Below are 26,714 nucleotides of genomic sequence, written 5' to 3'. Positions count from 1 at the left end.
TCTACCTTCTGTTGAGCTGGTCAAATTCCTCAAGCTTTGCAGGATCCTGTATCTCAGCTCCTGTATCCCCACTCAGTGGCTATGATCATGAGTTAATTTACACACTTCCAGTTCACTGCAGAATTAAGCTGCATCTTTTGTGGGGAAAGGGGAAAAATTCATCACACTGTGGGCCTCTCTGAAAAGAAAACACTGACCATTCCCCAAGGATAGTGGTCCTATGGAGAAACTCCAGGGATGTTGGTGGAAGAGGCAGGCAGAGAAGAGACAGCAATGGTGAGGGAATGTCAGGAGGTTCTGCTTGCACCAAGGAACAAATCTGCATGCAAATTCCAAAGGGACATGCAGAAAGAACCACTATTCTGTAATCAAGTGTGGCAGAAAGTGTGAATTATGCAACAAGCATAGAAAGAAAAAATTTGATGGGCACTTCTAAATTACATTTTCTTTGGTAGAAAAATCTCTATCTCTGGTAGTGAAATGATGAGCCCATAATAGACACATGAAAAGGCTATCAGTAAATTGCTCTTTTAGCTGCTGACATAAACCCTGTGTCACATAAAAATGATTTGGTTTTTTCTCATGAAGGAAGCCCTGAGTTGGAGCCCGAAAAACTCTGCACAGTACTAAACCCCAGAAGAGATGCTAAATGGGAAAACCAACCATGTGAACTGAAACTTGGTTATATCTGCAAAAAGGAAAAATCCACAAAGGATCCTTTAATTCTTCCATCAGGTATGTCAAGCAAATACAAAACCATTTTGATAAAGACATAATGTGTGTCACTAAAGTTAAATTTAATGGCTATTTAAAATACAAAGAAAAAGCAAACATTGAAATTTGTTTTTCTGCTATGATGACTGGTATAGAGCAAAATATATTCTTATTTCTTTAGCGAAATATATTTATATACTGAAAATGTTCCTGGAGCCCAGTAATCACATAAGCATTTTTACTTTTTGTTATTATTCACAATTCCAGAGGCACTGGGTTAAGCCTTATAGTTTCATGAAAGTATCATGGTCTGCATGGACATGAAAATAAAGTTAGAGATGCTCCACCCTTCCTGCAGTGCATACTAATGGAAACACTGAGGTTTGTCACAGAAGCCTTGGGAAAGTGGTATCAGTAGGCTCAGAGCAAATTCTTGAAGGGGTTGCCAGTAACCTAGAAGGATGGCAAAAAAAAGAGCAACTTCCTTTGGACCACTTTTCTACTATACTTCTCTCTGGTTTATTTAATGAGAGTTGGCATGGAAAGCCATGTGTGCAGAGAATTACTTGTGCTGTAGTAATAATGCCTTTCCTTTATGAAATATTAAAAAGCATAATTGGATGGGGTATATTGTGTGGAAATGCTACATATGAAATTCCAAAATATTCCTCTGGCCAGTGAATACTTCACACTAGTGAAGCCTAGTAACAACTGGCTCCATTCTTTTCTTCTTTTGTTTAAATGCAGCATGCTTTCTGTAAAAGTACTATGAGCAACAATATACAGATTAAAATAAATGTGTGAGGAGTGAAGTATTGCTAATTTGTTACCTCTTCCTGTTCATTGTAATTCATTAATTAGCTGATTTTAAATGTAATTGCACTTACTCTAGACGTCAGTTTGCACCATTTAAAAACTTTAAATATCTATTGATTTTGAGGGGATGTAGAGCCTGTTAAATGCCCAGAAGGATGGTTGCCCTATGGAGGTCACTGTTTCATGGTTCATAGAGACCCCAAAGAATGGAGAGAAGCCCTGATTTCCTGCAATGACAGCAATGGAAACCTGGCCAGTATCCACAACCCTGAGGAGCATGGCTTCATACTGTCTCAGCTTGGCTACAGTGAGTACTTCTATAGCACAGTACTATTAGAAGTCTTACAGGATTTAAATGAAATAATTCTTGCTATTTTAAAATTAATGTTTCTAGGGAAGGCCACAGATATATAGGTTAGAAAAACTCGAAAGCCAAAAACCCACAAGAGGAGTCATCATGTGAAAGAGCCTGATGGAGAGATGGAGGCTTTCAGCCAGCTTTTAAAATGCTGTTTATTGCATTGATGAGGTTACAGCAGTTGAGTGTGGTGGGTGAGCCTATAGCTGCTGGCTATAGGCAAGCTGTGTGTCCTGAAGCCCATCCAGTTCTGGTTACAATGCATCATATACTTTTCATTACAAAGCATCTTAATACATGACTGCCAATCAACATCATACATAATACCTTTTACATTTACATACAACCTATCCAAACTGCTAAAATTACCATATTGTGTTAGTGACTAGCCAATCATTGGAGTTAGTAGTTACATGTTAAATTTTGGGACTCGTTCTGCAGGGGAAATTTCTGAGATCTTTTCTCTACTTGCAACATTGGCTTTCTTGTTTGCCTGTGAAAATCCTTTTGTTTGGTAGAAACATCTTTTGTTTGAGTTGGATTTATCCTTTGCTCTAAGCCATAAAAGCCCCTTCCAACTCATTTGCTCTTTGCCTTCTAGTTACCCAGTAAGACTGGCTCAGCAATTCTTTTCTTCTATATCAAACCTTACTTTCATTCCTATAGAACTTTCTGTATATCTGCAAAACTTCTCCGTTAAATTCTCGTCCTTCCCAACAATTATGGTCTTTTCATTTTGATTTTCATTTGTTTTTCACTGCATGAAATCACTCGAAGGAAATAACAGCTCTAGCCACTGCAGCATTTGAGTGGATTATCTGCACCAGACAACCTGTAGCTGTAGATACAGTATTGTACTTTACTGATAAAGCTGACGAATCTGATTTCCTGCTGGTATCTCATTTTTAACTTCTTGAAAGAAGAATGAGAATTGCATTTTAAAATAAACTCCTCTGACTAATGCAGACGAATTTGCACTGCAACATTGCAATTTCAGCTCATCTCCATAAAATCTTGCTCCTATGGACTGTTTCAACTTGGGTAATAACACAGATGAATTTCTGTCCTTAGGACCTGAGGATGAGCTGTGGATTGGCCTGAATGACCTCAAAATTCAAATGTACTTCGAGTGGAGTGATGGGACTCCTGTGACATATACCAAGTGGTTGCCTGGAGAACCAACCCATGAAGTCCCTGGCCAAGAAGACTGTGTCTTTATGGCAGGAAAGGTGAATTATTTCACATGAATCATACAGTGTAGCACTGCACTATTTGAGTTTCGGTTATATTTCCAGGGAGATTTTTAATGCAACTTGGCATAGTTGATAAGTTGCATAGAATCAAAGAATGTTACCTTTATTTACTCAGACATATGGTTGTTCTAAATTAAATTTAAAATTAAATTCCATGTAATTAGTAAGTGTTCATATCTGATTGTGAGTGTACATTATATGCCAAGTAAACCTTAACAGTCTGGCCGTGCCAGTTAGTTTAACACACCTCCAAGCTCAGATACTTGGAACTCACTACAAAATACAGATATTCACATTGAAACAGTATTTTGAAAATAATGAAAATGTTTCTAAAGTAAGAAGGTTCTGCCTCACTGTTTTTCACCTCTTCCCAAACTGCAACTAGGATGGATACTGGGCAGACAGTGACTGTGACAGGAAGTTAGGCTATATCTGCAGAAGAGACCCTCTACAAGGAGTTTCTGGAACAGCAAAGACTGATCCTGCCTGCCTGAAGGTAAGAAGAAAGCATAAACCAAGAATCTGGTTAGCAAAGCTCCACAAGCTCCTGTTGACATTGAAACTATCTTTTTTTTCTTTTTCTTTCTTTTTCTTTTTTTTTATCCCCCCTAACAAGTATTAGTCCACAACAAATTCAGGGTGATAATTTTCACTACATTCCCATATAAAGAATAATAATAATAAATCAGGCCTATTACCTCTCAGAACTTTCTGTGAAAGGGGCTAAAGCCAATTCTGCAGTTGCCAACATATTTCTTGTATTGTTCTGCAACCATCTGTGGTAATTGAGAATGTAGTAGGGACTGGTAACAATTTCTGGACTATGCAGCATGATGCAAGATGATGACAAATCTCACTACTAAAGTCAAATCAAAACAATAAAATCCTTTTTATAAGTGAATTTGTTTTGAGCAAGTTATTGTATCCTACCACTTTTTTCCATTCTTTTCCTTCTTTTTAGTTCCTATTTACTACTATTCTGTATTTAGGAACCATTTCCACAAGCCTATATGGGGAACAAGCCTGAGACTCATTGTGCTCAATGGAGTTAAGCAACAGCCAAATACTGAACACAGAATTTATTTACCTTTCTTGGGTGCAGCAAGCAAATCTTGAGATGGCATAAAAGGGAAAAGTGACTTGGAATTCAGCTGTAACTTTGAGGATTTTGCTCTTCAGTGGTTTCTATGTTACCTCTTCAGTCAGACTTTTTAGGTGACCTGATGTATTAAATCAATTAATTATTCTATTTACTGTTCCTTTAGCCTCGAAAACATAGGAAACTTGAGTCAGCATTTCTACTATAATACAAACTATTCTTTTTGGTTCTGAGCAAAGAAGAACTTTATTCACCTGATTCTGAATGCACTCTCCCTTCTGTGTCCCTCTGACTTTTCTACCAGTAAAAATTTATCCATTATTGTCAAAGAAGTGAGACTCATAGGGATTAACTCTCTTCTTTCTGCACTGAATGTTTGCTAAGCTGAAATTAGTATACTGGAATTCAAATTTATACATAATCATGTCAAGTTATATTAAAAATAAGTTAATGTGTATTCATTGAAATTCAAGCACTAGAACATATGTTGTTTTTAATTGCAAGTTTATTTCATGTGTTCTTGACAGGGTTGGGAAAGATACAGTTTTTACTGCTACCTGGTTGGACATACCTCTGTAACATTTTCAGAAGCAAAGAAAAGCTGTGAAAGGAGCAGTGGTTATTTAACAAGTATAGCAGACAGGTATGAAAAGAGTTTAAAAATTGTATATCTGATGCAATAATATTGGAATTAAAAAGACTAGTTGAGAACTTTTGGGGAAAAAAACCAAAAAAACCAACCAAACCAAAACACAAAAACAAAAACAAAAACAAAAACAAAAAACAAAACAAAACAAAAACTCGAATATCCTTTTTCTGAAGAAAAAAAATAAATACAGCATGGTTTTTCTGACTAAAAATAATTTACACATTAGTGTTTTCTAGTTCTTTACTTTGAAAGAACAGACAACAGCACCTTCTGCTCTGTAAGGAATAGTTTTTCAGTATAGCACAGCTTCACCCCCTCTTGCAGCTGGGACACAGTTAAATAATATACTCCCCATAAGAGGAAATTTAATTGAGAATCTATTCATTCTATCTGTGTGAAGTTTGGATGCTGAGGAGTGGAAAATGGAAGGAAATCTAGGCTTAATCCCATTTGACTCCTGTCATTTCAGATATGAACAAGCCTACCTGACCAGCCTCATTGGTCTGAGCACTGAGAAGTATTTTTGGATTGGTCTCTCAGACATGGAAGAGCAAGGGATTTTCAAGTGGGTGACTGGTGAAGACGTTCTGTACACAAACTGGAATGCAGCAATGCCTGGTACTCCACTCATGCTGAATGATTTTTGCCTTTTTCCTGTTATTTATTCTCTGTATACTGAACACATATATTTGTAGCTTATTATGGTATTGGTAGCTAGTCCCAGTACTCTTCCCTACCTTTTCCCTAGCCAGAAGGAAAACATATAACATATGAAACAAAACATATTCCAGAGGTCCAAGCCCCAGGGGTTACAAGACCCCTATCCTACCTTGGTTCTTTATGGGAACCAAGGCTGAAAAATAGTGCTTCCAGACATATTTTCCTAAACAACGTTTAATTTCCATGTGAGGGGGAAGGATGTTCATAAATCTATGGGCCCAGATGGGATCCATCCAGGGTGATGAGGGAGCTGGCAGATGAGCTTGTAAAGCCACTCTCCATCATTTACCAACAGTCCTGGCTCACTGGGGAGGTTCCAGATGGCTGGAAGCTGGCCAGTGTGACACCCATTCATAGAGTGGGAAAGAGGATCCTAGTAGTTATAGGCCAGTTAGCCTGACCTCAGTACCTGGTAAGGTAATGGAACAGTTTGTACTGAGTGCCATGACACAGCACTGTATGTAGAGAGGATGGTCAGGGTGTCAGACCCAGCCAGCAGAGGTTTAGGAGAAGTAGGTCATGTTTGACCAACCTGGTCTCCTTTTATGACCAGGTGACCCACCTGGTGGGTGAGGGAAAGGCTGTGGATGTTGTACCTGGACTCTAGCAAGGCCTTTGACACTGTCTCCCACAGCACACTCCTGGAAAAGCTGCAGCCCATGGCTTGGACAGGAGCACTCTGTGCTGGGTTAGGAGCTGGCTGGATGGCTGGGCCCAGAGAGTGGTGAATGGTGCTGCATCCAGCTGGGGATCAGTCACCAGAGGTGCCCCTCAGGGGTCTGTGCTGGGGCCAGTCCTGTTCAACATTTTTACTGATGACATGGATGAGACGATTGAGTCTTTCATTAGTGAATTGGCAGCTGACACTAAGATAGGAGTGTGTGTTGATCTGTTGGAAGGTAGGATGGCTCTGCAGAGAGACCTGGAACGTTTGGATGAATGGGCAGAGTCCAATAGGATGAAGTTTAACAAATCCAAGTGCCAAGTCCTGCATTTTGGCCACAACAACCCCTTGCAACATTATAGGCTGGGGACGGTGCGGCTGGACAGTGCCCAGGCAGAAAGGGACCTCGGACTACTCGTCCACAGCTGGCTAAACATGAGCCAGCAGTGTGCCCTGGTGGCCAAGAAGGCCAATGGCACCCTGGCCTATATCAGGAACAGCGTGGCCAGCAGGAGCAGGAAGGTCACTCTCCACCTGCACTCAGCATTGGTGAGGCTGCACCTTGAGTGCTGTGTCCAGCTCTGGCCCCTCAGTTTAGGAAGGACATTGAGACTCTTGAGCATGTCCAGAGGAGGCAGCGAGGCTGGTGAAGGGCTTGGAACACAAACCATGTGGGGAATGGCTGAGGGAACTGGGATTGTTTAGCCTGGAGAAAAGGACACTCAGAGGCGACCTTACACTGTCTACAGCTCCCTGAAGGGTGGTTGTAGTCAGGCGGGGTTGGTCTCTTTCTCCAGGCTGCAAATGACGGAATCAGAGGACATTGTCTCAAGCTATGCCAAGGGAAATATAGGTTGGATATTAGGAAAAGTTTTTTATGGAAAGAGTGATCAAGTACCGGAACAGTCTGCCCGGGGAGGTGGTGGAGTCACCATCCCTGGATGTGTTTAAAAATAGATTGGATGTGGCACTCGGTGCCATGGTCTAGTTGACGTGTTAGGGCATGGGTTGGACTCGATGATCTTGAAGGTCTCTTCCAACCTTGTGATTCTTGTGATTCTTGTGATTTAGAGACGGTTGAACTGAGGGAAGTTACGTCTTATGTCTCTAATTGGCGATTTTTGTCAGTTATGCTAATTTGCTAAACTTGTAAGATTGTATTCACCCCGCAGTGGGGTGGGAATTTTGTGAGCATTTTCCATATCTGCCCCTGGAGGCCTCCAATAAAGACCAGACTCCAATACTAATATTACCTCGAAAGTGTGTTGTTTCATTTCTAGATTCTTTAAGGCGTCACCACCATTGGACTAAATCTATGCTACTAAGGAAGCCTCTGTGCTCCCTAATTCTAAATTTTTTTCCAACTTTGATAAATCCATGACGACACCAACCTAAATTATTCTATGATTTTCTATGATGCCATAAAAATACTTATTTTCTGACTCCTCATCATTTTCAAGAGCAAAATCAAACTGAGCAGAAAGGATGAAATCCCTTCCAGCCTTGGTGATGGGCTGCCAAAACCTTGCCACAAGTGGCAGAGGAAAGAGGCAGGCAAGGAGTTGTTTATGCACTCAAAGGGAAGGGAAATGATGAAGGACTTGCTGGTTTCCTCTTTTCACAAAGCTCCTCCTCTAAGTAGACACTACTACAAATAGTCTTTTGTAAATTAATTACATGACCTATAAAAATGTCAAAAGAGCCTCCTTAAACCACATTTCAACTCTCTTTTTTATCTCACAAAGGGAAGGAAACTGGTTGTGTTGCCCTTAGGACTGGAAATGCAGCTGGACTTTGGGATGTTCAGAACTGTGAAGTAAAGGCAAAATTTCTCTGCAAAAAATTAGCTAAAGAAGTCACTGTTCCTGTTGCTTCTGAAACCGTTTCTGATTCCCATTGTCCCTTTGGTTGGGATAAAAGCAATAGCACTAATTCCTGCTTCAAAGTAAGTATTGTTTTTTGCCACAATCCTGCCTGGGAAACAGGAGAGCACCAAATAAATAGGCAATCTAAACATCACAGAATGGCCCCAACTTTTTACACACCTATTCAAATATCGCTGCACTTTTCACTCTAGCAGTGACAAGTAAGGTTACCTAATTACTTTTGAATTCATATTATAATGGATAATTGTAAAGGAAAGTTTACTTATTTTTCTTATGCAAGGCAGCCATCAGATTTATGTTCAGCACACTGCAAACACAGTGTTCTACCTGCATCTACAGGGTTTTGTGAGAGAAGAAGACCAAAAGAAAACATGGTTTGAAGCCCGAGATTTCTGCAGAGAAATAGGAGGAGACCTGGCTGCCATTAGAAATGAAGAGGAGCAAACAGTGATAGTAAAGTTAATAAAGTAAGCAAGCAAACTGTCTAATAATTGATATTTTGGTGTAACAATACATGATGCAGTAATAAATAGTAATACTCTTGTTTTGTTCCTGAGATAATTATTTTAAAATCTATGTGGTTTCATCACAACAATAAGAAAAATAATTTAGAAAATGTCCCATGAATAATGTTTTCAAAGAAATTTTTGGAGCTCCTGAAATGTAACCTGCAAACATTTTAATTCAGATAAAAACCAACCCAACAACAAACTTGATGCGTCTCCACAGACCCTATTCTAATCTTTTTAGTGAATCATTTTGAAACCAAATTTTGTCTTCCAGTAGCCCTGAACATTTTCTTTCTGAGAAAAAACAATATAATCACAACATCAATGTAGAAAAAAAAATAGTGCTCTGTTTTTAATGCAACCATTTGCAAAGTAGGAAATTTTAAAGAGTGAACTTTATGTACTAGCCAATGACAGTTTGCTGACCAACAGTACTTTTTATTTTTAAAATTTCTGCATTTGAAGCGTTCAATAAGTGTCAGAGTTATTGTCCCACGTAACTTTTAAAACTGAGCAGAGCTAACACTATATATCCTCTTCCACTATACATTGTTTTTCCTCACTGTAGAAAGAAATCCCCATCATTTCAGCCTTTCTGGATAGGTTTGCAGTGTTTGGATCCTGACGGTGGGCTTTCCTGGAGTGATGGTTCTCCGGTGAGTATTTCACCATGTCAGTTTCCTTCTGTTCTGACCCTTTTTCTGTTGGAGAAGTTTCCATGACCAGTGTGTTTGAAAGCTGTATAAGAATTGCCAAAAATGTCTATTTTGCAACTGGGTAACTCTGAATCATTATTCTTCATACTGGATTGGAAAAAAACAAAAGCAGCCCAAAAAACCCTGAGGTTATACCATTATCAAAATGATAAGACAAAGGACTACTTTCAGCTACAGAAATTATTATCCAAGTCACAAATATATGAGAAAGGTCTCTCCTGATTTTTGTTAGTCTATGGTGAAAAATTCCTTTTTCCTGTTTTTTTATTTATAATCTCATTTGATTCCAGCTTTTGTGGCAGTGCTACAGTCTGTTAGACGTGCATAAACTCAGAGCCTTTCTTTCGTCTTGCAGAGTGTTTGTAATTACTTTAATAGCTCACATTGGCTTCTCAGCCAGAGGAGGAGGAAAAGGAGTGGTTGGAAACTTCTGATCTACTTCTCATTCCTTAAGAAATACAGTTTCTTCCCCTGTAGATAAAAATAAAAACCACAGGTGGGTTTTCTCTGTAGGTGAATTATAAAGCAAGAAACTATTTTTATGATACTGCATTTCAAGATTGTGGAGCAATCAGTGAAAACCCTCTCCCATCATGGATTACGGAGCACTGTGAATACAGTCATAATTGGATTTGTGAGATAAAGAAAGGTAGGCTACTTTTTACTTTAAACTCACCTTAGGAAGAAAGTCAAGCTGAACCCATTCATTCATAACAGGAAGCTCTACAAGTTACATACTGGTAGAAAGTTTTGTTGATTTCACAAGAATTTTGCACACAGAAAAGTAGGTAAAGAAATATAAATACCTTTGGAATACAAGATTTCAGCTGTTAACAATAAATTTTTTGTTTCATTATAAAAAGTATATTCCATTATAAGCTTTACTAAAAGTGCACTGCTTTAAGTAATCGTATAATAGAAATATGTGTAATAGAAAAATAGAAAATATGATGAAAGCAATCTCAAGTGCTTACCTTGCAATATTCACTGCTCTTCCCAAAAGCAGATTTTTATCAAAACAGAAGTTCTGACTGGTGGAGGAAGAGAGGACTACAATTTGAAAAAAAAAGGAAAAAAAAAAGAAGAAAAATATTATTTTAGATTTCCATATCTTTTGTGAAGTGAAACTTCACTGCTCTGCTCAGATGTTGGTACACAACAACACAGTAATCATCTACTCTAAGTTAAACAACACTACCAGCATCATAGATTCAGTCTTTTTGTAAGATGACACATAAAGACAAGCCTGTAACAACAGGCCTGCTGTACCAAAAAGATGGTAATGAAAGCTTCAAAATACTTAATACTTTAAGACAGGTTCACATCTCCCTCTTATACAAGTAGAAACATCTTCTCTGTTTCTCTGGTTTTTTTTTCTCGGTTACTGTTTGGGAAAAATATTCAGTGAAATTTGAGAGGAATCAGTTATAGCTATGTGTTGTGTACATATTTTACTTCCCACAGTAACAGCAATGTTCCTTTGGTGGCTCCCTGGCCTCCTTCACAGTAGTTTCAATTGCTACTTTTCTTAAAAGCATAATTTCTGTACTGTTGAATTATTCAAAACAATATTCTAACCAAGGCACAGAGCCTCAGCTTCTCATACTTATAAAATAATAATCATAGATCTCTATCAGATGTGAAGATATTTTTCCTGGTAAGTTCCTTTGTGAGTTCTCACCTGCATAATCACCACAGCTAAAAATCATTAGCAGAAGTGTCAATAGTAGCTGTTTATTGTTAATTAGTAGTGGCATATGAATGGCAGAAATTACAGCCTGAAGAAACTGCCATCATTAGTCAGCAGTGCATAATGGCAAGCAGAAAGATGCTGAAATAGACAGAATACTTCATACTCCCAGAGATATATTAGGGTTTTTTTCTTTTAAATCTTGTAACCATTTCCTTTTTAAGCTTGGAACCAATCATAAAATCGATTATTTTTAAAAGCTGACATATTTCTTTTTCTAACCCAAGCATATGTTCACACAATAAAATGTAATTACACACACAGCAACACAAACATTGCAATAAATTCCTATGGGAAAAAAAACCCCACAGAATGGTCTGAGTTGGAAGGAACCTTAAAGATCATCTAGGTCCAACCCCCAACCTTAGACCAGGTTGCTCAAAGCCCCATTCAGGTGGCCTTGAGATCATAAAGGTGACATTTGTTTTACATTTTTATAGCTCTTGGCCTTGAATATTTAGAGAAACATTGCTCCAATATCACACTCCATGTGATGTGGAACTTTTTGTTGAAATTATTTTTCAGAAAGTGGTAATGTAATTCTTATCAAGGCAGCTACACAGAAAAAAAAAGTTTCACAAACAAATTAATACTAATAAAATGTTAAATATAAATTATAAATATAAATAATGCAAAAAAGCAAAACTTTGTTTAGTATTTGAATTTCTTGTTCAAATACAAGACAATGTCCATAAAGAATTGTTCAAAGTCTACAAACATTGGAGTATTTTCCCTATTTAGTGTTCTTTCAGAAACAAGTATTCATTCAGACTAACTTCAGCCATCCAATTTAGGCAATATTAAAGATGTTCAAGATGCACTTACCGAAAATCTACCAAGACACAGATGTAGGCCTGTAATGCATGTTTTATTCCCTGAACATCCATTTTTAACTTTGGACCAAAGATACCATATAAATATAGTTTGCATTGAATATGTAAAATGTGAAAAGTTAATAGACATTAAAATGATTTCCACTGATTGAATACTTATACTGCCTCAATGTTTGGGAAATACTTTGTATCATCATTTTTTATCCCATTTCATTACAGGGACACCCTTGAAACCAGAACCTCTGGGTCCTTCTACCAGTAAGCTTCTGTTTATTTTCACTTAAGGGTGGTGTGATGTAACACCACCAGCTTTGTGAAACTACTGAGAAGAATTCAGAGATTTCTCTGTTGCAGCATATGAAGTCACAGAAGATGGCTGGATTGTAAAAGGAGACAAACAGTATTTTTTCAGCCTAGAAAAGACCTCTATGGAGAAAGCCAGAACATTCTGCAAAAACAACCATGGAAATCTTGCTACTATTGGAAATAACAATGAAAGAAAATTTTTGTGGAAATACGTAAGGGGAATTTTTGTTTTGTTATACACTACATGTCTTACATACACCCTTTGTACATATCCTCTGCTTGTGAAGTACTGAAGAATGTGCTTGTTGCATAATATTACCACTTTTACCAAATACTACTACTACTAAAATTTTATTAGGATTAGGTTTAAATATTCTATGAAAATATATTTATTCTACTAAATGAATCTTCACTTTAGGAAAAAAAACCACGTAAAATATTTCCTGTTTACTAGGATGGGTATATTCTTGTCTATTCTAGTCTGAATGGAGTTCTGAGCAAATACATAAGGATCAATGAACAGGCAGAGTAGGTGCATTCTCAGAAAACTCTCCTTCTGTCAGGGTGGCTGCCTCCTACCTGAGTATCATATTCTAGAACACAGTAAAGATGCACAGAGATGTGAGGCAAATGCCTGTGTAGCTTTGATGGTCCTACCTGATGGCCATGTTGCTCTGCAAAACAGCTTTTCAAAGAAAGGCTTAGACTGGTCCAGGCTAGACTGATCATTCCAACAATCCCTCATGGATTAGTTTTCCTGCACCATGACCAGTGCACAGCAGGGGAATGCTGACAACTTAAGAGCATGGATGGTACCTCAAACCTGTGCAATAATTCTGTCTGGTTTGCTAACACCAACGTAGCCACACACACACCCTTCTGAGTCACCCTATTAGATTTTTGCTTTCATTGTGGAGAAGGCAGCAGAAGAGCTCAGACAGCTTGAGACACAAGAATGACATGGCTGCTTAAAACCAGGAAAGAATCAAAAATTTTATACTAAGTGTTTTTCTCAAGTCTTCTTTGACTTTTTCTTTTAAAATTGAGAACAGAACTTTGAAAGCTTTGATGATTCCAGTAATTAATGAAAAAATGGAAATGTATCAATAAAAATAAAGCAAAACTAAAAGTAGTATGGTATCTCAGGTGACTGTGCACAATCATTTAAAGAATATGCATTAATTTCTTTGCATCCACAGCACGAAATTTACACTATTTTTTATTAGATGACTAATAAATATCAGAAAACACTAATCAAAAATATATTTTTATGTTTAGATATTAAAAAACGGCAAACTGAACTCATATCTCATAGGATTAATCCAGAATGCAGACCAACAGTTCAGGTAGGTAAATAAGCATTAAGATCTACAAAGATCCACTGAAGGAGTATTGTATTGCTAGAGTTCCTTCTGGAGGAACCACTGCAAAGGAGTTAAATGCAGATTCAGAGAGTGATAATGCATGTTGAAATGTGCTCTCCCTTGGTTTAACTACACTGTACACAGTTCTCAGTGGAATTTTTGTATGCTATGTCGATAATATATGTTAAAAATAAAGGTATTTTTGTCTTTGACTTGATATGCAGGGATTTAAATATCTAAGGTATTTTAGTCTTAATACAAATTCAATTTACAGATTTACTCGGCTGTAGTTTTTTAAAAATATTTTTAGTATGTTAAGGAAGATTTTTCTCAACTGTTTCATGGACATTGTCTCAGCACCCACTGCTGTTTTTCAGTTGGATGAGTGGAAGCCCAGTGCACTATGCAGCATGGGCACAGGGCGAGCCCAACTTCGCACAAGCTCAAGAAAATTGTGTGGTTTTGAATAAAAAAGATGGTGAGTTACACAATTCTGATTTTTAAAGTAACTTTATGGGTGCTGGTCTTCTAGTGTTAAAAATGTCTTGCCAGTTTTCACCCATTGTTTCCCAGCAATTTTGAGAAATATGCATAATTAAGAATAATCCTTATACCTGAGGTATCTTCAGGGGCAGTATCATCCATAAAAGTGGAATACTGATTTTAACAAGGAATGCACCAGCAATTTGATCACTGATGTTTAAGCTGCACAAACTAAATATGCTATTCAAATCAGCAGCAATGTTAAAAAAATAATAAATTGATAACAGTTATTTTAAAATTTTTCTTAATAATATAGAATATTTTAATTTTAAAGTAATATTTTTATAATATATTTTTGAATAATAAGATAATTGTTTCAATAATAAGAAAATAGGAAGAACATAGAAAATATATGGAGTTTCACATTCTGCACTCACACAGTGATAAAGCATTACTTTATACTTGCATCTTTCAGTTCAACAAAGCTCTTTGGGAGGGTTCCACTGAGAAGCCATCTCATCTGGCCACTTCTCCCCCAGTCACAGCAGGACCAAAGTGCCCCTGTATACAGTCATAAGGGGAGGTAGAGTTGAGCTGATGCAGGTTATCTCACATTCCCAGGCAGATTGCTTCTGAACTTAAAAGCACAGAAGCCAGCTCACTTTCCCACAAATTTCAGTCTTATTCAGTGTCTTAGTACCTGAACTTCAATTGATTTCAGGTTTGTGGAATGATGTCAGCTGTGGTTTTTCCAATGGCTATATCTGTGAGAGGCACAGAAGTTTTATAAATGCAACCCTCCCTTCAGCAGTGCCTTCAGCTCCTGGAGGATGTCCTGCAGATTGGATTTTATTTAAAAATCAGGTATGATACTTTCATCTAAGCACAATGATATTACTGCTTGGGAAGGTACTTAAAGATATACAAGAGGCCTTTGGTGTCTCAGACATCTTTTGTCAGTTGAATTAAAAATATGAACCCATTGTCTGATTACAGCAAAATGGTGGTTTTACAGATTTCTAATTGTTTTCTTGAGAAGCGGCCACCTGAGGCACACTGGGAAAACTGTTACATTGTATATACACTTACAAAAACTGAAGAAGTAAATTAATCTGAAAGCTCCAGGCATAGCACAAAATCAGTCATTTGAGATGGAACAAATCAGAAATAAGACTTTTTTTCCAAACAGGCTTGCCTCTTCCCAAAAGGGACAAACTTGATGTGCTTAGTAAGTTTTACTAAGGGTTCTATTTCCTAATGTATACAGTACTGTTATGAAGGCATCCATGGATATCACACCAGGTGAGCTCATGCCAGATTACAGTCATCAAGGTTGTTATTTCCCACAAACCTTGCAAGATAATTCCCTGACTGTGCTACTGGCATGGCACAGAGCAGAGGGTGAGCTGCAAGCATGGAGAGGGCACATGAGGCACACTCACAATTATCAGAACCTGTTAGGCTGAATATGTGTTGGTAATGTGGTTGCAACACACTTTTTTTAAGAAATTAGTCATATACTTCCATTAATAAAAGAGCTGTACAATGAAGAAGGCTGAATACACACAAGAGTACTTTGGCCATTGACACTAGGCCAAAAACGTTTTTCAGAAAGTTCCAGCAATTCCACACCTGGGCTGGGCCTTTCCTATAGAATGAGAACTTCTTTGTCTTTTACTTGTGGTGATGTATGGCTTCTTGAAATCTCTGAGTCAGTTAAAACATTAGATTCTCATCAGACTCCTACTGTGGTTTGTAAATAGCTATTTGAGCTTTGTTGTGACTTTCTCAGTCCCTTGAAGAAAGACAGAGAGCAAATTTAAAACTTGTAAATGGTTTTGGCTTGGCTCCAGATCCAAGTTAACTTTGAAAAAACATTTTGGGGGTCTGAGTTAGGCTGATTTTTACTTAAACTAGTGTAATTCACACCTAAATTCTTTGTGCTGCATTCGAACAGTCTATACTTGTTTTTCCCTAGTGTTACAAATTTTTTGGCTCTGGCTATGATTTCTGGAGTACTGGAAGAAGAGTTTGCATGAACCTTGGAGGAAACTTGGCAAGCATACCTAATGAACAAGTTCAAGGTATAGTGCAATAGCCTCTTAGGTAATAGAGAGCCTTTACTCTGTATGCAGTGGACATTTCCTGCAAAGAAAGCAAGCATCAGAATGTAAATATATGCTTTTTATAATTTGTATACTCAATATTGGTTTTATGTCCATGGCATGAAATGTTTTTAGAACTGAACAATCTGTTTGGGGCACGTCTGTGATGCTAAGGATAGCTTCCTCACGTTTCATGCAAAGTGTCTTACATTATTTATAGGCATGAATTAGGATAAAATTAAAAACCCAGATCTGGCATTTGTAGCTTTAGGCACAGAGAAAAAAACAGAATACATGGTCCGGTTTTGCCATAAATAGAATGGGATATACTTCTATACCTCTGCCTAAGTTCTGAATTTCAGTTTAGTAGAATGTCAGAGAAAGGTATATTTCACCTTGCCTATATTCCCGGGCTTCCATTTGCAGCTGTACATAGCCACATAATTCCATCAGTCAAGTGGCTCATCCTGACAGCTGAAATAAGTTAACTCATTAGATATCGTGGTGGTCAGACAGGTTTCTTTGGTTTCTTTCCTCTTTCCAATCTTGCTTCATTCTTCTCAAATACTTTGATTCTTTGAGAATTTTCATGGGCAAGGGCTTGGGATAACTTTGAAATAATGGACTCAGGTAAATTTCTGATCAAACATAATTAAAATGTTTTTACAAGACTGTAATGAAAAAAATAGTTAAGTATTTGTTTATGAGTTGATGTTTTGATTGATCACAGGACACATTAATTTTCTCTGTTGGGTTTTTTCCTAGCTTTTCTCACTTACCATTTGAAGGATGCTTCAAATGATCTTTGGATTGGCTTAAATGATATGCTCAGTGAACTAAACTTTGTTTGGTCTGATGGAAGTGCTGTGTCATATACAAACTGGGCTAAAGATTCCCCAAAACTTGTAGAACCTGTTTTGTATGACAGTCTGCATCCAGAAGATGGTCAAAATCTGCAACAGGTAAATATTGCTCAGTGTTAACCATCAACTCTAAATCTGAGGAGCAATACCACTTCCAGTAAGCAGCTCACTTCACTACAGACATTGCCCCAGCCTTCTCCATTGCTTGGTCATCTATCTTTACACTGGCACTAGACATAAAACCTCTCAATGTTTGAGTATTCTACCTATCTCAGGGCATAAAATGGCATTGCTGTAATTTTGTGAAAGTATTTGGCAAAATTGCAGCAATGGACAGATTGAATAAAGATTGGATATACTGAATAAAGCTTTCTTTTTCATAGTAAATTGTTAATTTTTCAGAGAATATAAATGCAAACTTTGAATTTTAGAAGTTAATACACAATTATTTTCTTGTCTGTTAAGGAAGGAGAAGAGGATGCAAGAGGAAAGAGTTCAGCATTTTAACTTCTTCCCTTTTTAAAACTGTAATTGAATTACTAAGGGCCAATAGATGTTAACTACTTTCTAAGCCCATCAAACCCTCTCCACTGCTAGCACTGAAATTAAACCTCATAATGTTGTAAATAAAATAGCATTCTACATAATCATACCAATACATACTGATTTGCACACCCACATTGCCTATCTTCTCTTTATTTCTATATCTTGCTTTCCAAACTTGCCCTTCCCAGTATGCCATTCCACTCACTATCCATTCTCACATCATTTTGGTATCCATACCTTTAGAGAAGCCAGGGGTCTGGACAACTAGCTTAATCTACACATGTTGTTCTTGCCCATGTAGCCATTGGTCAAGGCATGCAGGCAGACATAAAATGACACTGCACATCCATAGCTCCATTGAAGCTCTAATAATATTAGGAAATACCAAGCAGGAAAAAAACCAAAAATTCAAAGGTACATCCTACTTTTCTCCTTCACCTTCACTAACAGCTCTGTCCTTCAGAAGATCCTTATCAAAGGCCCAAAGGCCCAACAGTTACCCCATGGCAACTTAGCAGAGGAGATTGCAGCTTGTATAATAAATTTGACATTTCAAATTTAAGCTGATCTCATATAGCTGAAAGAGAAATTCTAAGAACTAGAGCTGATGAGAGCTCTGCCAAGGACTGTAATCTAGGTGATTTTGTCAAGAATCACCACTATTTATAGCTGTCTTTGCAAGCGAAATACATAGTCACTCGTAAGTTGGGATAGATAATGTGGAAGAAAGTTCTTGAAAATAATAAAACATTTTTCAAGTATTTCTCCTGGAAAATATCTAAATGAACAAGCAGGCTGAGCTGAAGAGTGTATAACAGGGGAGCTGGCCACCACAAGGGAGGGACAGAGAAGGGACAGAGAAGAATGAATGAAAGGTATTTCTAGAGTGGTAACACACCCTGCAACATCAGAACTAAAAAAACCCAAACCTGAAACTACTCAGTTATAGTACTCTATTTTTTATAACTTCTAATATCCATGTACATTCTTTCCCTTACTTCGAACAGTTTGATTGTGTTTCTCTGAAGAGAGGTCCTGCTGATGACACAGGAAAATGGAATAATGAGGAGTGTTATAAGTACAGAGGGTACATATGCCAGAAGGATAGTGGTGAGTTCTCTATTGTTAATCTTGAAAATTATAACATAAGGATTAAAACAAATTTTCTTGTTTAACATACTTTATTCAGTTCAGTTTTGGTTTGGTTTTGTTTCATTTTAGTTTGGTTTTTGGTGAAGGATCAGTAAAACCTAAGGGCCCATCCTTCCTCCCAGTGTTACTTAGCAATGTTTTTGAGAAAACATGGCAGAATATGGGAAAAGAAAATTATTTTATTTTTAAAAGTGTAATTGAATACATGAAGCCCACAAATATTTTAATTACATACGTTCATAATGATCTATAGGGTTTCAAAACTAGTCAGTTTAACACTTATCCATGTAAACCTGATAGTCATTAAGCTGCAAAGAGTATCTTAAAGGCAGTGCAGGTGTGATATTTTTTACCCCATAATGATGGGGTAAATTTACCTCTGCATGATGGGGTAAATTTACCTCTGCAATATGAAATACTGTGCATTTACTGATTCAAATTTGTCAGAGGTTGAAAATACATTTCTTTTATCAGAACTGTTGTTTTGATGTTATATTTAATTATAAACAGCTAAGAAGAAGATGCTCCATTCCATTAGTAATTTTATATTAGGTTTGTAAATAATGAAGATGTTGCTCAATTGCTTGAGTCAAATATGTGACTCCAGATTTAACTGCTCGTGGGGCATTGTTTTTTTTTTTTTTCCTTTTTCCAACAGATCCTGAACTCTTTAAATCACCAGCAACAGTGCTGGACTTTGCTTTTGACCATTCTAGTGGGATTAGCTATTCTGTCACCCATTCCAAAATGAATTGGGAGGAAGCACACCAAAACTGCAATAACAATGCCTCAGAACTTGCCAGCATTTTAGACCCATATAGCCAGGCACTGTTGTTCCTACTTGCAAAGGAATATGGAGAGCCTTTGTGGATTGGTCTTAACAGCAATATGGTAAGAACAAATACATCATGTACAAGCAGTCAAGCTGACACAGGACCTGATTTTACTTTATGCTCTCATCTTGTTGCCCATTGGGATTTCTGCCAGTGTAGTGCTGCAAACAGCCTGTTACATCAATGTAATAACATCCATTTGCACTGGAAATCTTCAAATAAGACTCATAAAGTAGATATTTCCTTTAGCACAAGGAAATGTTCCTGTAAAACCAGTCTACAACAGCTCAGTGTATTGTTTGGAGTCTTTTAAAGTATCTCAGATATAAATTGTAAAATTTCCTAAATTTTGAGTTGATTTTAGTCTAAAAGTAATTCCAGGCACAATATACATCCTGGTCTCCTGCCATGTGTTTATGTACCTCAGTGTTCAGTGACAAGGTACCAGAGGTCACACACACCTGACACCTGAAGAGGAATGATTTTTATGTGTGTGTTTATGCTCACACATTTTACTAGAGCAATTTACAGTGGCAATAGCAAACTACAGCTGTGAACAGAAACAGAAATATTAGTAAAAGGAATATGGAGGCTATATCCTAAGGAACATTTTGACCAATGGCTGTATTTTTAAAATTTGAAAATGCAATTGGTATAATTACTCCCATTAGAAGTTAGAATATTATGGAAAAGTAATCTTTTTCTGTTTGCAATCTTTTCTGTCTACATCAGTTGTATGACAGGAGAGGAAGAACATTTGGATGGTAGGTGTATTTTGACATGCTATACTCTTGACCATGAATCACAGTCACGATAACTACAACAAAAGCAACGGTGATCAGAGCTGCTTAAGAACACTCCCCCACACACTCCCATTCCCCATGCAGATGTCTGGGTGGCCATACCAACACGATGTCTTATCTGCTCCTAGTTTCATGCCTTCTCTCATGTCCCCTTTCCTTTTTCCCTTTCCATTTCCCAGTGCTTGAAAAATACTCTGAATTACTGTTAGATACTTTTTGAAGACATTCACATTAGTGGATGAGAGACACTGTGCATTTTAGTCAGCTGGCATTTACAAGCTAAGAAGGAAGGGGCACTAGCAAGCAGATGATTCCACACTGGTTATGTGAGAGTCCTCTTGAGGATCCTGTATAGTACCTCTGTCACCATAAGCAAATGTGAAATTACCATATAGATTTTACTTCCAGACCAATGGCAAATATCAATGGATTGACAGGTGGAGTTTAGTCTACAGCAAGTGGGCCAGTGGAGAACCAAAACAGACATTAGCATGTGTCTACCTAGACACTGATGGCACCTGGAAGACCGCTTCTTGCGAGGAAAAATTCTTTTCTGTCTGTAAAAAATCAGATGGTGAGTAACTCCATACATGTGTCTTGACTAGAGGCTGTATAGTGCAATAAACCACTGGAAAAATACTTTGTTAACACACCAGGATTACTTAACTAGTTCTAAATACTGACATGAATTCTTTCCGGAAGTTAATTGTATCACAGTAATTGCTAAAAGGCTAAGAAACAAAGGATTGAATATTCACTTTTTAAAGCTATTCACTCTACTAGGAAAAGTAATTTACTTGCTATAAGATCTGTTTTTATTAGGCAATTTATGAAATTTGTACCCAGTTTGGGGTACCAAAGTTTGAAAAGCTTCTCAGTTGACGGGGGTTTTCAGATGATTGGGTAACAATAATTAAAAGAAAATGTTGGAGTTGGACAAAAGACTAAGAAACCAAAGACTATGAGAAACCACATTCTCAATACTAAATATTAAAAAATTAGTCTTAAGGCATAGAATTTAATTTTTCCATGTGGCTGATATGAGTTGGAAAGGGGTAACCGACTTAAATATAGCAAGGAAAGCCTTCTAATTTTATGAGTACAGAAGTCTTTAATAAATACTCTGGATCAGTGAATCTCCATTGCTACAGCTTGCTAAGGACAGAGAGGACTAATATCTGTTAAAAACAATATATCAGCTTCCTGTCACCTGTGAGCACAAAGATGAAGTAAATAACCCTTTGGAAAGCCTTCCAAGCACAAACTTGTATAATTTATACTGAAATAAGTATAAATATGATTTCAAAATTTAGCTATATTCTTGAATTTTTCAACTTTATGAAAGATCTTGAATCATTAGCAAATATAAAATTGCATGCCAAATTACATTCTAAGACGTTTTAATTTGACATCCTCAAAAAAATCTTCAGAATTCGTATATAATGACTCTTTCCACTTTATGATTCTGGAAACCTCATTTGAGAGCTGAGTGTTCCTTATCAGGGAAAAGAAACAAACTGTAGAAGACTTACAGGAAGAAAAGGTAATTTGGCAGAATATATAATTTACATTCCATCTGCATTTATCTACCCATTCAAAATCTTCCTATTATATCAGTCCCTATGGAATGTATTCAGGATGCAGTTTAACAAAAAATCCTGCAAGCAATGCTTAATTATACCAACACTTTCATTCATTATCACACTTTCTACTGTAAGGTTTTAAAAGGTTTGATATTGTCAAATCACATTGATAAATAATATGAAGAAAAATATTGTCTCAAACAGAAAGAACCATATTCTACATTTCCTCTAAGATTACAAACCTAACATAGTCATTTAGTTTTGTCATGCTAGTATAATGGGAAAAAACAAGTTATATTAAAATAACACTGGACTCCAACTACCTGATTTCTTAACAGTAATGGCCCCTACTGAGCCCCCACAACTTCCTGGAAAATGCCCTGAATCAAGAGGACACAAATCTTGGATACCTTTCTCTGGTCACTGCTATTACTTTGAGGCTGCCAAGAAACGAAGCTGGTCTCAAGCTCATGAGGAATGTGCCCGACTAGGTGAGTGTTTAGTCTTAGAAAGATTGATGATGTAATTAAACACATAAAATAATGGATAATATTGCTAAGCAAACCTCAAATTACTTTAAAACTTCACATTTAATGTTTTTTTTTTTTCAGTTGCTTTTCTGAGCATGCTTTTGCACAATAAACGTAACCATTGTCAGAGACAGCAGCATCTCAAATATCTCAAATATCAGGTGAAATACGAGTACCTCAAAAATATTAAATTCCTACTAGTTTTATGGAAAAAAAATAGGTAGGGAAATAAACACTTTTACAGACCCACTAAGGCACAGGCTGTAGGACTGCCTTTCCCTTCCCCAAGCAAAAGGGACTCCACATGCAGGGCAATCTGGGACACACAGAGTCATAGGGCAGTTGTGTTTGCTGGTTCCAGGGCACAGTTCATTCAGTGGATCTCAGTGGCTGGACAACAAATGAGATGGAGCAGCTGTCTACCTTTCGTGAACCAGTAAAACACACTCAGCCGTGCAGTTCCTGCTCTTGAACTCTTCTTTCCATGCTGCCCCCACGGAAAGAGGAGCAGTACTTCATCAGGGAAGGGAAAAGACACTTTGCTCCACATTTCTGAGAACTGGTGCAATGCATCACATATTTCAGTGTAAGAATAACATTTCTAAAGGCACTTCCTCATAGATCTGAAAACATTGACTTATAACTGAGTAAACAGAATGAGTAGCTTTGTAATGGCATTTTCCTCTACAGCTGTAAAGACAACAGAATTCCTGGAGTGCTTTTGTAGAAAGATAAACCACATAATTACTGCAAAAAGTAAACATTACACTAATAACCAGGATGAAAGGTTACAATTGGACACTGCTCCATGTTCTAAATTCCTATACTTTTGCCTGCCTGTTACCCGCTGGCCAGGCCAGGAAGGTGCTCATTTCCTTGTGTTCCCAACACAGCTTTGTGTATTTGCAATGCCAGGGTGTATGGCAATTATAAATCAACTTCAGGACATCTTCTGCACTGCAACCTCCATCTGCTGACACAGCCTGCCTAACCTGCTATCATCAGGAACTGCCAAAACTGCTGCCCAGCCACTGATGAGGGACAGAGCTGTAATGGCAATAGGGATGGTCATGACTACATCACATGTATCTGTTTCAGCTTACTAGCACCACAATCTGGTCAGGCCTGTCAAAAATATTGCAGGAGAGTAATTGTTCTTCTGTAAAATAGCAAAGATTAAAACGATCCAGAAAATTTCAGAAAAGCCATATCTTTGTGCAGATTTGCATCCGTACAACATGCAGTCATTCTCAAAATAAAAAATACCATAGAGTGATATAACACTTAAAGCAAGACTAATGAATAATATAGAAGAGTTGGTGTTTTTAATATACTTTTGCATAATTTTTATGTGTTTATTGACTTGAGCTCTAAGAAAATGAGAACTATGATGTGTTCCTTAATATTTTTTCAGGTGCTGATTTGGCATCAGTAGGAGACTATAGTGAAACAAACTTTCTGTCAGAAACCATTAAGATGCTCCATGGAAAATCACTGAATTTTTGGGTAGGGCTAAAGAAAGATGACAGAGGTAATATCTTTCATCATATATTACACTATTAAATGAAATTACACATTATATTAAAAAGAAATTAACTTCGTATACTTTAAAGTACATATATATATAAATTACATAAAGTTCATTTCAAAGTATGTTTAAATGTGCTTAAAATTATAATTGAAACATCTAACTAGCTATTCATGTTATAAATTTTTGTTTTCTAAATTACAACTCATTCTATTTGTCTAAACCCATGTATTTTATACATATATGTTAATTTTTAAATATTAGAACAGTGGATGTGGACAGATAAATCTGCAATGGATTTTGTCAACTGGCAAGTGGGAGAACCGTCAAATAAAAGGCTTAAAGACTGTGGAGAAATATGTGCATTGTCTGGCTCCTGGAATACCAACCTCTGCTCTTTCAAAAAAGGATATATCTGTAAAAAAATTAAAAGTAAGTAGTATTTCTAATATGTTAAGGTTAATAATGTCTAATAATGTATTTGCATTGTACAACACAGAAATATAAAATACTCTAAGTTTGTGTGCAAAACCAATTGACTCTAATGGCAGGATGTGGCTGCCTAAATACTGACAAGACCCACATGACTTCTGACTGCCTTCTCAGAAGGCTGCATCCCCCTGTGTCCTCTAGAGATACCATCAGCCCTGTGCAGCCATTTATATTTCAGACCCTTGAGTTTAGGCAAAAGCTAAGCTCAAAAGCAACACTGTCTAATTTCAGCTGAATGTACTCTCAAACAAAATCTTGTTCTGATGAGTTCAATCCAACTGTCTTGTGGAAATGCTGGAATTGGTGATTCCTTTCCTTACTGACCACTGATCTGATGGATTACAGAAATACCATGACAAAAATTCTTGTGGCACTCTTTATCCACGCTGCTACTTAGGACTTTGACATGCCTCTTTTTTATTTTTAAGCATTCAGAATATTTTTTTTTTCCTTTCAAAAGCTCCTGAAAACAAAGAGATGTCAACAGAAAATACAGGTAAGCATACTTCCTTTTAAGTAGAATAAAAAGACCAGACTAAAATAAAACAGAAACATAATACCATGGTTTCTCAGTATTTGTTTTGGGAGTGTTTAAAAATAAAAAGTCCATAAACTTTTCCTTTGGATGTCAATATAGGGCATAGTGGTTACCCTGAAGTAAATACTGATTTACTTGTATGCTTTTATTTTTAATATTGGGCTTTGATCAGATTTAATTATATTTTATTTGCTGTTTGTAAAAAAAATCAAACCAAAAAAAAAACCCCCAAAGCACATGTTGAACTGAAAATTTACATCCACATTGAATTTTTTTGCTGTCTTGTTATAGAAGTCTCATTTATTACTAGATTCTGAAATCTTTTAACTTCAAAGGTTATTCCATTGTATATCCTCACAGAAGAGAAAATGGAGACAGCACTTTCTGCTGGCATCACATGGCTGTTCATTCTTCTAGCCCTTTCTACAGCTGGAGCTGGAAGTATAATTTATTTCTGCTTGAGGAGGAAAAGACAAAACCTGCCACATATTTCAACCAGAATGAGTGGATCAGAAGCAACTGTGGATATTCAAGAAAAAGACACACACTCAGAGATGTAGTCTGACCAAATGCCCACGTGATCCAAATACCAAAAATCAAACTATAAATCAGTGAAATCTTACCCCAGCTTTGTGTTTTCCCACCCAGACAATACTCCCCTTTCTTCTCAAACACACAGTTCATGGATTTATATAAATACACACATATATCTTTCAGAATTCCTTCTGAGGCTTACAGAGTTGTTTAGTCTGGGGAGTGTATATGTGTTTTTCGTATAAATGGGCATGGCTCAAAAGCTGGCTCCAGAGGTGTTAAGGGAAAAGTCTGACAGATATTTACTATGTGAAAATTACTTCATTTAGCTTAGTGTAGAAATTGTCCCTTTTTACACACAGGGGAAATAATTATTCATTACTTTAAATTGTTTTTCCCTATGTATTACTTCAGTGGTATCTAGGCTATGATGGGAATTACAGAATTAACTAGGCTAGAAAAGATCTTTGAGATCATCGAATCCAATCTATGACACACTGCTAATTTCAGGTTTTCAGCTTCATGGTTTATGATACTATCTTTTCATTCATGTAAAACCTGTTATGATACCCACATCTGTGAAGTAAGTATTATTTGTTTATTTAAAAAAAATAGAAAATTGTAAAAAAGTCGAAGAGGCTCATTTAATTATACCTTCAGTCTGAATTTTTGAATTATACCATTTCCTATGGCCTTGCACTATTTTAGTATTCTACAAATACCTCTATTTTTCTGCAGTTCAAATTAATAATAAAGATAGAACAGGAGATGACTTTGCCATTGGGTTTTATTTCAGTAATGATTCTCCTAGTATGCAGAGCTGCCCCTTTTTAAATCCAAGCATGTATAATAAGTGGCTGTCTTATAGTGCATTGTGTAATTCTTTGGTGCAGAGATATAAAATCACTGACGTACTTTTTGAAAATACATCCATTCTTTTTTGTTGTGATTTTGTTTGACAATGTGCTGTCTAGACCCTTCTCAGCTTTTCTTCCATTGTACACAGTAGCAGGGTTTGCCTCAGGGGGCAATTTATAATTCTGCATGTTTTAAGACATGCATCATCCCTTCTGAGGAATGGAAACAC

At 36.9% G+C, this 26,714-nt stretch overlaps 1 protein-coding gene across 2 annotated transcripts in view; it reads left to right on the top strand.

Annotated features, from left to right (window-relative positions):
* Window positions 1-26,396, top strand: part of LOC106861297 (macrophage mannose receptor 1-like) — a 33,935-nt gene extending 7,539 nt beyond the window's left edge. Inside the window, exons 6-30 of one of the 2 annotated variants that reach the window (XM_014889591.2) lie at window positions 589-735; window positions 1,664-1,837; window positions 2,960-3,117; window positions 3,527-3,637; window positions 4,768-4,883; window positions 5,359-5,507; window positions 8,019-8,218; window positions 8,499-8,626; window positions 9,237-9,324; window positions 9,898-10,033; window positions 12,187-12,225; window positions 12,322-12,485; window positions 13,552-13,619; window positions 14,015-14,115; window positions 14,842-14,984; window positions 16,099-16,204; window positions 16,991-17,187; window positions 18,642-18,744; window positions 19,445-19,677; window positions 20,831-20,996; window positions 22,344-22,496; window positions 23,950-24,066; window positions 24,328-24,495; window positions 25,016-25,051; window positions 25,454-26,396. In XM_014889591.2, coding sequence (XP_014745077.2) covers window positions 589-735; window positions 1,664-1,837; window positions 2,960-3,117; window positions 3,527-3,637; window positions 4,768-4,883; window positions 5,359-5,507; window positions 8,019-8,218; window positions 8,499-8,626; window positions 9,237-9,324; window positions 9,898-10,033; window positions 12,187-12,225; window positions 12,322-12,485; window positions 13,552-13,619; window positions 14,015-14,115; window positions 14,842-14,984; window positions 16,099-16,204; window positions 16,991-17,187; window positions 18,642-18,744; window positions 19,445-19,677; window positions 20,831-20,996; window positions 22,344-22,496; window positions 23,950-24,066; window positions 24,328-24,495; window positions 25,016-25,051; window positions 25,454-25,653 — 3,401 coding nt within the window. In that variant the 3' untranslated portion in view covers window positions 25,654-26,396. Of the gene's footprint in view, window positions 1-588; window positions 736-1,654; window positions 1,838-2,959; window positions 3,118-3,526; window positions 3,638-4,767; window positions 4,884-5,358; window positions 5,508-8,018; window positions 8,219-8,498; window positions 8,627-9,236; window positions 9,325-9,897; window positions 10,034-12,186; window positions 12,226-12,321; window positions 12,486-13,551; window positions 13,620-14,014; window positions 14,116-14,841; window positions 14,985-16,098; window positions 16,205-16,990; window positions 17,188-18,641; window positions 18,745-19,444; window positions 19,678-20,830; window positions 20,997-22,343; window positions 22,497-23,949; window positions 24,067-24,327; window positions 24,496-25,015; window positions 25,052-25,453 lie in introns of both variants that reach the window. The other variant, XM_014889590.2, reaches the window with a different exon arrangement.
* Window positions 26,397-26,714: the final 318 nt, after the last annotated feature.

The sequence above is a fragment of the Sturnus vulgaris genome, chromosome 1 (assembly GCF_052056855.1).
Source record: "Sturnus vulgaris isolate bStuVul1 chromosome 1, bStuVul1.hap1, whole genome shotgun sequence".
Classification (NCBI taxonomy): Eukaryota; Metazoa; Chordata; class Aves; order Passeriformes; family Sturnidae; genus Sturnus; species Sturnus vulgaris.
The sequence above is the reverse complement of the archived record's forward strand: the minus strand, read 5'-3'. Positions and strand labels throughout refer to the sequence as shown.